Here is a 15,739-nt window from a genome sequence, read left to right as displayed (position 1 = left end):
AGACATTTTCAACTTACATGTAATATCAATTGCTTTGCTATCTATGATATATAAAGTTCATTAACACATATTCAAATGTATTATATAAACATTCTATTTAGCTAACTTCAATAACAGACTGTTTTAAGTAATGAAATCCAAGAAGAGTATAATTAGGACTTGTAACTGAATTAGAAAAACATAAAATTGATTATAATGCAAATGTTTACCTTGTCTAATTAAACTATGATAATTAAATGCTATTCTTGGTCAGTAATATCTGAAAAAATTACTTAAATTTTACACATGGTTTGGCACATTTCATCACATTAGATCATTATAGGCAGTCCTTGACCAATTTTCTTGTTATCATACAATTTTATCCCTTAACCAAGAACTAGCCAAATGTTTATTTCCTAATGTGAACAGTGTTACTTAGTTAACTTCAGAACTGTGCCACTTCTGAGAGGTTTACATTAGACTTAAATGGTGTATATTTGAAAAGTTATTTTGTTCTTAGTGACATTCTATTTAAAACACTGTATCAGTATCAGATATATATTGAGTATATACATAGGGGTGAAATTGCTCATAGACATGCAAAAGAAGAAAACCTTGGAATTCTCTTTGAAAAATTGTTAATTTCTGCTCAAGTAGAACATTCTTAATCACCGTGACCTAGCAAATCCACATCTGGAATTCAAATGTGCACCAGAAAACAGGCGCAAGAATATTTTCAGAAACATTATTCAAGTTACCTAAAGCTAGAAAGAACCCAAACGTCAAGCAACATTAGAAGGGATAGCCAAACAATGGTATATTTATACTAGAATACTATACAGCAATGAAAACTGCTATACGCAAAAGCATGGGTGGACTTCACAGATATAATGTTGAGTAAAATAAGCTGGCTCAGAGTAAGTAGGTGAAGGTCACTCAGTTGTGTCTGACCCTGGGACCCCGTGGACTCTCTGTGATCCCAGGGGAGCCTGCCAGTGTCCTCTGTCCATGGAATTCTCCAGGCAAGAATACTGGAATGGGTTGCCATGCCCTCTAGGGGATGTTCCCTCCCCAGGGATAGAACCCAGGCCTTCTGCATTACAAGCAGATTCTTTACTACCTGAGCCACTAGGGAAGCCCAAGAATACCGGAGGGGGTAGCTTATCACTTCTCCAGGGGATCTTCCTGACCTAGGAATCAAACTGGGATCTTCTGCATTGCAGGCAGGTTCTTTACCAGCTGAGCTACCAGGGAAGCCCAAAGAAGTGTTTAACACATGGTTAGACATTTTATAATTCCACTTATATGATGCTCAAAAATAGGTAAACTTGTTTCAGATGATAAAAGGCAGAACAGCAGTGGTTACACTGGGAGATAGTGGTTAGATTGTAGGTTCTGAATGGTGTATACCAGATCTGTACATTTAAGAATTGTGTACCTTCAGTTCAGTTCAGTTCAGTCACTCAGTCATGTCTGACTCTTAGCGAACCCATGAATCACAGCACGCCAGGCCTCCCTGTCCATCACCTCACTCAAACTCACGTCCATCGAGTCAGTGATGCCATCCAGCCATCTCATCCTCTGTCGTCCCCTTCTCCTCCTGCCCCTAATCCCTCCCAGCATCAAGGTCTTTTCCAATGAGTCAGCTCTTCGCATGAGGTGGCCAAAGTATTGGAGTTTCAGCTTTAGCATCAGTCCTTCCAAAGAACACCCAGGACTGATCTCCTTCAGAATGGACTGGTTGGATCTCCTTGCAGTCCAAGGGACTCTCAGGAGTCTTCTCCAACACCACAGTTCAAAAGCATCAATTCTTCAGTGCTCAACTTTCTTCACAGTCCAACTCTCACATCCATACATGACCACTGGAAAAACCATAGCCTTGACTAGATGGACCTTTGTTGGCAATGTCTCTGCTTCTGGATATGCTATCTAGGTTGGCCATAACTTTCCTTCCAAGGAGTAAGCGTCTTAATTTTATGGCTGTAGTCACCATCTGCAGTGATTTTGGAGCCCCCCAAAATAGAGTCTGACACTGTTTCCACTGTTTCCCCATCTATTTGCCATGAAGTGATGGGACCAGATGCCATGATCTTCGTTTTCTGAATGTTGAGCTTTAAGCCAACTTTTTCACTCTCCTCTTTCACTTTCATCGAGGCTCTTTAGTTCCTCTTCACTTTCTGCCCTAAGGGTGGTGTCATCTTATTTCAATGAAATGTAAGTTAAAGAAACAATATGCTGACTATAGGAAAGAGTTTCTATCTTTGGAGTGAGAAAAGTGGGTCAAGGAAGAAAAGTAGTAAGGAATACCATTCATTTGCTTCCTCCTTTGTGACTCCTTTTCTTTCCTAAATTCAGTGTGCGAGGATCAGGGACTCACCAGCTCAGCCCCCAAATCTTCAGAGGTTCACAAACTTGCTTGGAGGCGGGTAAGGATGGATCTATAGAGGGAGGTCCCGCGAGAGAAAGGACTCGGAGCCCCTCCAATCCCACACAACGCTGCAGGAACTGCAAAACAAGAGCAAAGCTGTGGGACCAGTAAAGTGCTAACCGCCCCACTGCTAGTTCCTAGCGTTTCAGCGGCTGGACAGCGACAGGATGACTTCCTGCCTTCCCCGCGAAAAGTCTGACAGGGACTTCAATTAATTTCAGAGCGATAACTCTTTATTCACAAAAGGGTTATTCTCCGCTAGCTAGAAGCGAGGACAATCCCTTGAGAACTGGAACAAAGACTCAACTGCTTTGCCTTTTTTTTTTTTTTTTCCTTTTTCAATTCGGAGCCAGCAGGAGCCAACGCGCCCCTTCTAAAAGTGAAGGGCTGGGTCCTGCGGACACTTCTCACCCGCCGGGTCTTCCTGGGGATCACGCGGTGTGACCCGATCCTCGCGGGCGGGAAGCTTGTCCTGGCGAGAGGGAAATCCATTCAGCCTAAGAGTGAGTTGCACTCTTCTGGGCACCTGGCCGCACGGAAACTCCAGCGAACTCTCCCGGAAAAGAGACCATGCCACCCGAGTCTCTCTCCAACCTCTCCCAGCCCGCGGGCGGGAATCGGAGCGGTTTTGTTCCCGGGATGTCGGAAAGAGATTTCCTACCCGCCCCGGACGGGACCACTCCGGAGTTGGTGATCCGCTGTGTGATCCCGTCCCTCTACCTGCTCATCATCACAGTGGGCTTGCTGGGCAACATTATGTTGGTGAAGATCTTCATCACCAACAGCGCCATGAGGAGCGTCCCCAACATCTTCATCTCTAACCTGGCTGCTGGGGACGTGCTGCTGCTGCTCACCTGCGTCCCGGTGGATGCCTCGCGCTACTTCTTCGACGAGTGGATGTTCGGGAAGGTGGGCTGCAAACTCATCCCGGTGATCCAGCTCACCTCCGTGGGGGTGTCCGTTTTCACTCTCACTGCCCTCAGTGCCGACAGGTAAGGGCAGAGGCCGCGGCCGTGGAGAGGGGCAGGAGTGTACCCGGGCAAGGAAGGGTAAGAGAAGGGCAGGGAGGAAGAGGTAGAGGGGAGAGAAGGAGAGAGACTCTATCAGAGAATTAGAGTAAAAGGAGTTAAAATGGACAGAGATGTGAAGCTTGAAAAAAAAATAAGAAAATCATTATTTTATAAATATTTGCATTAGTTTAAAATTGTACAGCCTAGCCTTTCCCTTCCACACTTTTTTGTTGTTCAGGGGCTAAGTCGTGTGTGAGTCTTTGCAACCCAATGAACTGCAGCTCCGCCAGGCTTCCCTGTCCTTCACTATCTCCCTGAGTTTTCTCAAACTCATGTCCATTGAGTCACACACACTTTGGGGATCTTCATTATCCATTTCATAGAAAAGCTATAGAATAGATGTGCAACAATCTTGTAGAAGCTATTGGTGTGTCCCTAAAAAATTAGAGGTGCACTTTCCTTATTCAGTAGTTTAATAACCTGATAGGTAAGACTGTCTGCCTTAATACTAGGAAAGTGTTTGATTTTGATTTTTTTTTTTTTACAAATAAGGAGAAGACTTATTTCACTAACTAAATGCTGCTATTTATTTGAAGCAAAAACATCTAGAATAGTACATGTTCTTCAGACATGATTTTTTATATTCTTCTAGTTTTATTACCTAAAGTCCAGTGATATGATTTTCCCTCCTACTAACGGGTAAGATACTAAGTTTCAGTATCTTAAAACAGTGCTGAAAAATGCATCTTTGATATAAAATCTTCTTTCCATATATTTCAAGAGTGGGAAATGTCTATTATTCTACCTTACGGATCAACTAGTTCGACTGTGTTATTTTTCAGATGAGGATATTGAAGCCCAGGCAGACCTGGGAGGAGAATCCAGTCCTGTTGACTCTTGGTCTAGTACCCTATCCCAGACTCTCTACAATCATGATTTGGGGAATTTAAGCAGGAGGAATATCTGGATGGGTGTGGGGAGAAATGTGTAATTAGACATCATTGCATGGAACCCTGGTCAAATTTCCTTAGGAGTAGGTTATTGACTTAAACTGTTTAGATAAACAACTTAGCTTGAATGATTAAGGTGGTGTTCATGATCTTTCACTTTAATTTACATATTAAATCATTAATGAAAAATGAGTCCATCTAAATTTCTTGGCATTTGTAATAATGCTGTTACATCACTTTGGCATTGAGAAGTTAATCTTCGTTGATGAGAAGACAATATTCAATAGAAAGTTGAGAGTCATTGTCTTTTAAACCAAATACTACTGACCTTTTAGTTTGTATAATGTATTCTTTCTAAAACCACATTCCTATAAAGACGGGTGACTTTGAGTAAGTTATGCATCTCATTTTGTTTCTATGACCCTTTCTATTCAGTATTATCTTTTAAAACACTTTTTTTGTGTGTATCAGAAGTAAAATGTGATGTTTTAGTTTAGTTGCCCTTCTTCATGAAATCCATTTTAATTAGAATGTGAAAAAAATTCTATTTAGTGATTAGAATAAAACTTAATGAAGAGCTATCATTATAATAGTTACTCTCTTTATGCTTTCATTTTTAAAAGTGATATCAGTAGCAAGACCTAGGGCTTGAGTTTATTTCATACTACTTTTCTCAATCTACTGTTTTGGAAATTGGTAAACTGGCTCTGACAAGGGAAAGAGAAAATGCTATTCTTTATATATTTACTGACTTTTTTCAGTTTACATGTATCACATACTTTTGTAAACATAGTGTGGGTACTTTAATAACAGCATAAAGTTGGTTGCCTCTTCTGTGTGGTCCAGAGCCTACTCTTGCTTCTCAGTGTGCATTTTGAAAATTTAAACCAAGAAACTGGAATTACTAGTGGTGAAATTACATAGTACATTCCAATATACACTTCAAAGGGTTTGGAAACGCTTTTTATATGTTTATACTTCTATTTTTCTCCCATGACATAGTAATCAAGTGTTGATTAGTAATTAACCTCATACTTCATCTCACTGAACATTTTAATTTCTTATGGATTTGGAGATAGGTGTAAGATTAATTGCCCTTAGTACTGTGCTAACTTTTTTTTTTTTCATCCTTACAACACTATGAAATAGGCACTGTAATTATTACCATTTAAAGTGAAGAAAATTAAGACCTGAAATTAAGCAACATTTCCACAATCTCGCAGTGATGGAACCATTGTCTGAACCCAATTCAAAACCTGGACTCGTCACCATTAAGATGCATTATTACTTTCCCTGGTATAAGAAATTCTTAATGGCTTTTCCTATTTAATGGCAGACTGAAAAGTTAAGTTTAAAACATCATCATAATATACAACTTAACTCTGCAGTGAGCAATATTTGTTTAGCCATAATAATGCTGCACTGACTATCTTGTAAAAATGTAATATATCTTACTAAATCAAGAAGTTAGGAACGAGAAGAATAAAGGTGGTATAAGAAAGAAAATCTTTAAATATCATAACAGGATGTCAAGAGCTAATGTCTGTAATATTTAATTCAAGAGACAATGGCAGAAGTACATTTCTTGGACGTAAGGAGGTAATGATTTGGAATTTGTTTTAACTCAGGAGTGGGACCAGATATAGAATGAGAGACTTCTGCTTTGTAGCACTCAGTGCGCTCTGATTTGAAAAACAAACCAGCCTATTTGAATGTATTCATCTGATAAAGTTTAGAAAAGAAGATACATTAGCTCATTCTAGTTAGTGATTGTATTTCTTTCAGTTTTGGAAGAACATGCAGTTAATCAGAATAGGAGAAAGAAACTCATGCCTGTTGAGTTCTGCCATGTGCAAAGTCTGTATGTGTTTGCAACTTCATTAAATTTGGAGTTGAAGCTGCTTGCTGTTACTTTGCTTTCATTTCTGTATATTTCGTGGGAAGACCGTCTAGATGAAAATGTGAACTGCCACTTTCCTGTTGAGGGTCTGGAAATGACATCTGGTGCAAGTCAGGAGGGAGAAAGACTATGCTATTGAGGTTGGGAGCTGCTCCTCTCCTATGGGCAATGGGATGAATTCTTAAAGAACCTCAGAGGGAGACTTTATCTGCTTGTTTTATAGCTTAAACTATTCTGAATTTTTGAAATATAAAACTAACTCAAACATAAATAAAGAGAAGGAATAGGTTCATGGCATGGTAACTAACGGCTAGGTGCCAGGCATTGTAATAGGTAGTCTGTACAGTTTTTCTAATCACAAAACTTTGAGGGAGATGGTTTTATCCCCACCTTACAGATGCAGAAAAAGATCTGAAGTGATATTCTAAAAGATATCAGAGATGAAATAACAGTGCTAATTTGTTTGACTAAAATCACTTTTTTCTGTATCTTGTTAACCTTCTAGGTATATGGGTAACCTGAAATGCTTTTAAAGATAGATGTAAGTGATTTGAGATTTACATATGATTTTGTTTTGTTTGCATTATTATTAACTTACTTAATAGTCATGTGCAATTGAATGAGGTTTAGAAGGCTTGGATTGTTTAAGCTATTGTGTCCTGGAGTGTGGTTCATTTACTACTATGATGGTGTTAGGTGGGAGAAGACTTCATGAGGTCTTGACATTAATGAAATTTGAGCTATAAAGACAATGCTATTCAATTCCAGTTCTTTCTGTCCTTGTGACTAAATTAAGGAGAAAACTCCCATCTAAATTCTTCCCTAAGGTTTCTCAATGTCCGTAGGGGGAAAAAGACATAGGAGACTCAACCTCAGAAGCCCTAGAAAAGTATTCAGGTAAATTTTAATAATACTATTTTGTGAACATTTTATATTTATGATTATGTGTTATAGTAATTGCAGTAGTATTTGGAAATAAAAGTATTTAATTAAAATTATTCAATATATGATAATACTTGCAGTATGTGTAGATGGAGAAAATACTGGTGAAGGATGTAAGCAAATTATTGAAGTTTGGGAAATGACAATTTAAAATTTTTTCTCATCTTTTCTGTGCTCATAAGCAGTGGAATGACTTGTGGGCAGAGAGACACCAGGGTTCTTAGTTATTCTACACACTACATAACAGCTTGGGGTGTTGGCACCTCTCTCTTTTTAAAAAAACTTAAAAATTTGATTTTGTATTGGAGTATAGCCAATTAACAATGTTGTGATAATTTCAGGTGAACAGCAAAGGGACTCAGCCATACATATACATGTATCCATTCTCCCCCAAATCCCCCTCCCATCCAGGCTGCCACATAACATTGAGTAGAGTCCCCTATGCTATACAGTCAGTCCTTGTTGGTTATCCATTTTAAATAGAGTGGTATGTACATTTCAATTCCTATCCTTCCTCCCATCCTTAATCCTGGAAACCACAATTCTTTTTTTTTTTACATTGCTAAGTGTAAAAAAATTTTTTTTTCATTCTGTAAGTCTATGTCTATTTCTGTTTCGTAAATAAGTTTATTTGCATTATTTTTTAAAGATTCTTTATAAAAGGGAGGTCATATGATATTTCTCCTTCTCCGTCTGACTTTGTTAATTCAGTGTGACAATCTCTAGGTCCATCGATGTTGCTGCAGGTGGCATTAGTTCACTCTTTTTAATGGCTGAGTAGTATTCCATCGCTGAGAAGGCAATGGCACCCCACTCCAGTACTCTTGCCTGGAAAATCCCATGGATGGAGGAGCCTGGTGGGCTGCAGTCCATGGGGTCACTAAGAGTCGGGCATGACTGAGCGACTTCACTTTCGCTTTTCACTTTCATGCATTGGAGAAGGAAATGGCAACCCACTCCAGTATTCTTGCCTGGAGAATCCCAGGGACGGGGGAGCCAGGCAGGCTGCCCTCTATGGGGTTGCACAGAATCGGACACGACTGAAGCGACTTAGCAGCAGTGGCAGCAGCAGTATTCCATTGTGTATCTGTACCATATCTTTATCCATTCCTCTGCTGATGGACATCTAGGTTGCTTCCTTGTCTTGGCTATGGTAAACAGGTTGGCCTCTTAGTAAAATCTCTCTCTCTTTTCCTTTCTCTTTAAAATTTTTCTTTCTTAAGAGAGTAATTTGAGATGTACTGTCTGCGCAGGTACAGAGCCATTGTAAACCCCATGGATATCCAGACATCAGGGGCAGTGCTGTGGACCTGCGTGAAGGCCGTGGGCATCTGGGTGGTCTCCGTGCTGTTGGCTATTCCCGAAGCCATATTTTCCCAAGTGGCACGCATTGGCAGCTTGGATAACGGCAGCTTCACGGCGTGTATACCCTACCCTCAGACGGATGAATTACATCCAAAGATTCATTCAGTGCTCATCTTCTTGGTCTACTTCCTCATACCACTTGTTATCATTAGTGTTTATTATTATCACATTGCAAAGACCTTAATTAAAAGTGCACATAATCTTCCAGGAGAATACAATGAACATACCAAAAAACAGGTAAGCTCTGTAGGTGTGTATGTTGAGGGCATGCTGGTGAGAAGCAGTCAGTGCTATTTTGAGTTTCTAGTTCATGGGCTTTCAGTACCAGGAATGATTAGAACAGTAAGAGGACACTGGGACACATAGTAGCCTGAATTAGAAGGGATGTTGGAGACAGTGGTCTCTATTTTGTGGCCATGTCTTAACAGTCCATGGGGTCACTAAGAGTCAGACACGACTGAGTGACTTCATTTTCTCTTTTCAGTTTCATGCATTGGAGAAGGAAATGACAACCCACTCCACTGTTCTTGCCTGGAGAATCCCAGAGATGGTGGAGCCTGGTGGGCTGCCATCTGCGGGGTCGCACAGAGTTGGACACGACTGAAGCGACTTAGCAGCAGCAGCAGCTTAGCTGTAAAAGTCCGCTGAGGTCCAATTTATCTGACGCCTGAACATGCCTGTTAGAATGTCTCTGATGGCTTTTCTTTACGTGCAAATGTTTATGCAAAGAAACACATAACAAACCAGAAAAAAATTCATATTTTAAGTATGTGTGTGTGCTAAGTCGCTTCAGTTGTGTCTGACTATTTGCGACCCTATGGACTGGATTGGGAAGATCCCCTTCTCCAGGGGATCTTCCTGACACAGGGATCAAACCCAGGTCTTCTGCCTTGCAGGCGGATTCTTTACCATCTGAGTCACATTTTGAGTATACATTTATTCAATAATTGTTTCTTCTCCCATTAGCCCACAAGGGATGACAGAAAGTCTGGGGGAAGGTTACATCAGAAAAGGACTAGGACACTACCCGGGGACTCGGGGTGAGGTTTGGTTAAAATACCGAAGCAAGAGACTGGGAACAGAGGGCCTTAAAACAAGAGTGAAAGGGAAAAGAGGGCGGGCTGGAGCCAACGTCAGACTTGGTCTAATTCAACTCTATAGCTTTTCCAATAAATAAATAGTAAATAAATGTATACTGCAGTGAAATTCTTGCACCTAGGCTCAACCTGCTATGGAGGCCCATGCTTAGTGATATAAGCTTTACATCCACTTCCCTAATTCATCCAAGTTGTCTAATTGATGCTACTGGACTATATCCAGAGCGCCACATTCTGCTTCCTGGTCTAGACTCCTTCTCACTTACACTTTTGTTTATCATTCACCACTACTTACTCCCCAGATCTGTTTTAATCCTAAACCTTTCCAGGCTTCCCTGGCATATTCTAGTCAATTACCAATAGTTTAAGCTCAGAAAATACCTTGTCTACTATAAATATCTTGGTAAATTATGTCTCCACTTTCATGTTGCCTTATTTAAATATTCAAACAAATTAGACAAATGTGAGCTAAACTTGGGGCTCTCGATGTTAGAAAATGATTTTTAGATTTAAAAAGATTACTGTCTCATATTTGAATTTTGTCTATTTATCACATTCCTGAAGACCTTCCTATAAAACCCTAAACATACTAGGTGAATTTTATGAAAAGAAAATGTTTTTATTTTAAGGGTACATAGTCTAACATGATAATGTTTATAGAAATGACAGTTATATCAGATGCTTTTGATTTATGAGAGGCTGGAGTTTAAATTAAATTTCAAGTTTTTTTTCTCGTGTGTGTGTGGATAAGATTTTTTAAAAGTCATGCCCTATTTCAATAGATCAAATTTTCTTATTTAAAATACTCTGGTTTAAAGTTTTTTAAGCTTGAATTTATTCTGTGGTTTTTTAATTCAATGAGTTTAACACAAACAGAAATGATTTATGTTTATAGTGATCATGATAAGGCTTTAAGCAAAAGGAAAAGTTAAGAAATGTTTAAGATCACAGTTTTAACATGAACATAGCCTTTTATAAACTGTCAAACATTTTAAAGTGAAAATAGTGTAATGACCAAAATAGGCTGCATCAAATTGTTAAAGTCATTATCTTGGCAAGGAAAATCGTGTTTGTGCTTTTGGATGCATTTGCATGCTATGCTGAGTTTTACATCTTTCGAACACAGTGTGTTTTAGAATGTGGCTGCCTCCATTTTCATTTTAATCAGAGGGACTATTTCCTTATATTTGCAGATGGAAACACGGAAACGCCTGGCCAAAATCGTGCTGGTCTTTGTGGGCTGCTTCATCTTCTGTTGGTTTCCAAATCACATCCTCTACATGTACAGGTCTTTCAACTATAACAAGATTGACCCATCTCTAGGCCACATGATTGTCACCTTGGTTGCCCGAGTTCTGAGCTTTTGCAATTCCTGTGTCAATCCATTTGCTCTTTATTTGCTCAGTGAAAGCTTCAGGAGACATTTCAATAGTCAGCTCTGTTGTGGAAGGAAGTCCTATGGAGAGAGATCCACCAGCTATCTACTCAGCTCCTCTGTAGTGCGCATGACTTCCTTGAAAAGCAATCCTAAGAACGTGGTGACCAATTCTGTATTACTAAATGGGCACAGTGTGAAGCAGGAAATGGCACTGTGATTTTGTCCTTTCAACTCACTACCTGAAAAGAAAGTACTCGTATTTCTGTTGAGTAGAACAGAACTGAGCAATTATTTTTCTTAGTAAATCTCAGTTAATTCATTAAAGGATTTCACAATTGACTCAGAAAAGGCAAAACAAACATTGTTACCATTTTTCTCTGAACAAGACTTTAAATAACATTAAAAATGTATGTATTCCTCACATTAAAAGTGATTCAAAATGCAACTCTATATTTGTATAAGTCAATATTGCTTCGAGATTGAAGTCGGTCCTAGGGCCATCTCTAGGGCATTTATCTTAAATTTGTTTGGGAGCATGAAATAAATTTCTCTTTTGACTCAATCATCTGATGAGTGTAATAGTCAAGCTCCAAATATTTGAAATACAAGTCATTTTTTTCCTGGTGAATTTTATTCATAACTAGTTCATGTATGTATCTGCATTGTTTGAGTAAATTAATAGAAAATTCAAAAGGTGGAACAAATCTTTGTGCAATTAATCATAATTTATAGAAATAATTTATATCTGTAACTTCTAAGCATGTGATTAAAAGGTGTGAAGACATTTGTATTATAGTGAAATAGATATCATCTGAATATGATTTGAATATAAAATAGGCATCATATGTCCCAAATTGTTAAATTATAACTCATAATTTGGCATGGCCATCTTATTGTACATTGCTAAATGTTTGGATATTTGGGTGATTCTGTGTAGCTGTGATGAGATATAATACTGGTGAGTTCAATCATTTACTCTGGTGAATTCAACCATCCTTTCTTGCAAGAGCCACCAGATGAGTGTGTATATAATCTACTTGGATAGTTTATTCTGCATTAGTATCATAATTATCTCAATAATTTTGGATTAAAATTTCAAAAATGAAACTTTAAGAGGATTCCACAGCCATGTGGGAGAGATAGGATTTAAAACCATACCATGACATACGTACTCACTATTCCATCATCTCTTTCTTTCTTTCTCTTTTCTCTATTGGCTTTCTTGTATCTCAAATAGCTGCTCTTAACCTTTAGGAAAGTTGGAGAGTCCTTCATCAGAAAAGTGTAAAATATCACAGATAAATTTTATATTGTCTCTAGGTATTTTGTAAATCTTTTAAGTATCATCCATTAAAATCTAAAGAACCATGGGTCTCAGGGTAAGAATCTTTGGTCAATCAATAACCATTCTTCTTGCTAATGATAAGGTGAGGGTAGAAATAGGTATGTATGAAAGATTACAATATATATGCGCATCATATTACATATATTTTTCTTTTAAATTCTAAATTTTCAGGACCTTACAGTTAAAAGGTGCATATGTCACTTTATCTTCATATATATATATATATAGTATATTCACTATATAATAAATATATCATATATTACTGGGCTTCCCAGGTGGCAGTAGTGGTAAAGAATCCTCCTGGCAGTGCCAGAAGTGCAAAAGACGCAAGAAATGTGGGTTCAATCCTTGGGTCAGGAAGATCCCCTGCAGTAGGAAATGACACTCCACTGCAGTATATTGCCTGGAAAATTTCATAGGCAGAGGAGCCTGGCAGGGTACAGTCCATGGGGCCACAAAGAGATGCACATGAGTGAGTGACTGAACACACACATACTTTATTACTATGTATAAGAATATATATACAATACATTGTATATGTAATTTCATATATGCTATAAACTAAAAAGACATACATCTTAACTATAATGATCTAATAATTTAAGGGATAACATTGTTAAATAATCTGATATCTGATTTATTTTTCAAGAATGAAAAATGTAAAAAAATTTTTATTTTATTGAAAAATTTTAAAATATTTTATTAAAAATGTTTTTCCTTAATACTACCAATGGGGTAATAATGGCACCACACCACAAATTTCAATTTTCCTTGTTTTTATTTTATTTTATTTTTTTAATTTTAAAATCTTTAATTCTTACATGCATTCCCAAACATGATCCCCCCTCCCACCCCCCTCCCCATAACATCTCTCTGGGTCATCCCCATGCACCAGCCCCAAGCATGCTATATCCTGCGTCAGACATAGACTGGCGATTCAATTCTTACATGATAGTATACATGTTAGAATGCCATTCTCCCAAATCATCCCACCCTCTCCCTCTCCCTCTGAGTCCAAAAGTCCGTTATACACATCTGTGTCTTTTTTCCTGTCTTGCATACAGGGTCGTCATTGCCATCTTTCTAAATTCCATATATATGTGTTAGTATACTGTATTGGTGTTTTTCTTTCTGGCTTACTTCACTCTGTATAATCGGCTCCAATTTCATCCATCTCATCAGAACTGATTCAAATGAATTCTTTTTTACAGCTGAGTAATACTCCATTGTGTATAGGTACCACAGCTTTCTTATCCATTCATCTGCTGATGGACATCTAGGTTGTTTCCATGTCCTGGCTATTATAAACAGTGCTGCGATGAACATTGGGGTACATGTGTCTCTTTCAATTCTGGTTTCCTTGGTGTGTATGCCCAGCAGTGGGATTGCTGGGTCATAAGGCAGTTCTATTTGAAATTTTTAAGGAATCTCCACACTGTTCTCCATAGTGGCTGTACTAGTTTGCATTCCCACCAACAGTGTAGGAGGGTTCCCTTTCTCCACACCCTCTCCAGCATTTATTGCTTGCAGATTTTTGGATCGCAGCCATTCTGACTGGTGTGAAGTGGTACCTCATTGTGGTTTTGATTTGCATTTCTCTAATAATGAGTGATGTTGAGCATCTTTTCATGTGTTTGTTAGCCATCCGTATGTCTTCTTTGGAGAAATGACTATTTAGTTCTTTGGCCCATTTTTTGATTGGGTCGTTTATTTTTCTGGAATTGAGCTGCATAAGTTGCTTGTATATTTTTGAGATTAGTTGTTTGTCAGTTGCTTCATTTGCTATTATTTTCTCCCACTCAGAAGGTCAATTTTCCTTGTTTTTAAAAAAGAATTTTAATAATAGCCACATATTTGATTACATACTGTTATCAATATTATCAAACTTTTGACTACATTTTAGAATTTTCTCTCTGGTTTCTATTTATATTAATATTGCAACTCAGATTGTTGTTAATGTTGAACCCTGTTTTTAGGAGACATGTTCAATACTTGGAACTTGTTTTGTGAATTAAGCAGGTTGAGGATTATCTGTACAAACTCTTTTGTGAACTTGACTTGCATTCTACTGTTGAGTTATAATTTTAATTCAGTCACTAAACTGTTATGACTTCTCATTTTCAAAAAGTCTCAAGAATTGCATCACTTTCTCAAATATTTCCTTTCTTTGGAAGTCACCTGAAAGTTAAAATAATAGTATATAATCTGTGGTTTATGATCATGCTATGTACAGTATGAGAAGTAAATATTTAATATTTACTTTTTTCCCCCCAAAGTATTGTGTTTATAATGGTTAGTAACAGGCATCTTTATTTATTATCTTATTCATTTTTTAAATATTTAGGTCTTTATTTTTTATTTTTTTAAATTTTATTTTTACTTTATTTTACTTTACAGTACTGTATTGGTTTTGCCATACATTAACGTGAATCCACCACAGGTGTATACAAGCTCCCAATCCTGAATCCCCCTCCCACCACCCTTCCCATACCATCTCTCTGGATCATCCCCATGCACCAGCCCCAAGCATCCTGTATCCTGTGTCGAACATAGACTGGCACTTCATTTCTTACATGATAGTATACATGTTTCAATGCCATTCTCCCAAATCATCCCACCCTCTCCCTCTCCCTCAGAGTCCAAAAGTCCGCTCTACACATCTGTGTCTCTTTTGCTGTCTCGCATACAGGGTCATCATTACCATCATTCTAAATTCCGTATATATGTGTCAGTATACTGTATTGGTGTTTTTCTTTCTGGCTTACTTCACTCTGTATAATCAGCTCGAGTTTCATCTATCTCATTAGAACTGATTCAAATGTATTCTTTTTAATGCCTGAGTAATACTCCATTGTGTATATGTACCACAGCTTTCTTATCCATTCAACTGCTGATGGACGTCTAGGTTGTTTCCATGTCCTGGCTATTACAAACAGTGCTGCAATGAACATTGGGGTACATGTGTCTCTTTCAATTCTGGTTTCCTTGGTGTGTATGCCCAGCAGTGGGACTAGTACAGCCACTATGGAGAACAGTGTGGAGATTCCTTAAAAAATTGCAAATAGAGCTGCCTTATGACCCAGCAATATTTACTTTTATTATTTATTTTTCAACTCAAACAAAACTTCATGTCGTACACACACATACATATACTGACACACATGAGATTTGGTTCATATTAAAATTGGAGTTTCAACTTTGCTCTTGATCAGGTTGTATCTATATTTAGCTAATGTGCAGTTATTTTGCTTACATTTTGAAATATTTCCATTTATTTCTGGGAATTTAAAATTTTAATTGTTCTTATTAGTAAGTAATGAAGTTAAAGGAATAAGCTTCAAATTT

The 15,739-nt window shown here is 38.0% G+C and overlaps 1 protein-coding gene across 1 annotated transcript; it reads left to right on the top strand.

Annotated features, from left to right (window-relative positions):
* The first annotated feature begins 2,977 nt into the window (after window positions 1-2,977).
* On the top strand, window positions 2,978-11,266 carry NMBR (neuromedin B receptor). Its single transcript, XM_004011382.5, has 3 exons — window positions 2,978-3,399; window positions 8,463-8,811; window positions 10,865-11,266. The coding sequence occupies exons 1-3, from the start codon at window positions 2,978-2,980 to the stop codon at window positions 11,264-11,266; spliced, it is 1,173 nt and encodes a 390-aa protein (XP_004011431.3).
* The last annotated feature ends 4,473 nt before the right edge of the window (window positions 11,267-15,739 follow it).

The sequence above is a fragment of the Ovis aries genome, chromosome 8 (genome assembly GCF_016772045.2).
Source record: "Ovis aries strain OAR_USU_Benz2616 breed Rambouillet chromosome 8, ARS-UI_Ramb_v3.0, whole genome shotgun sequence".
NCBI classification, from domain to species: domain Eukaryota; kingdom Metazoa; phylum Chordata; class Mammalia; order Artiodactyla; family Bovidae; genus Ovis; species Ovis aries.
The sequence above is the reverse complement of the archived record's forward strand: the minus strand, read 5'-3'. Positions and strand labels throughout refer to the sequence as shown.

Coding starts and splice junctions, on each gene's coding strand:
- NMBR (XM_004011382.5), top strand. CDS start 2,978: ATGCCACCCGAGTCTCTCTCCAACCTCTCCCAGCCCGCGGGCGGGAAT. Junction 3,400..8,462: donor ACTGCCCTCAGTGCCGACAG/GTAAGGGCAGAG, acceptor CTGTCTGCGCAG/GTACAGAGCCATTGTAAACC. Junction 8,812..10,864: donor ATGAACATACCAAAAAACAG/GTAAGCTCTGTA, acceptor TTATATTTGCAG/ATGGAAACACGGAAACGCCT.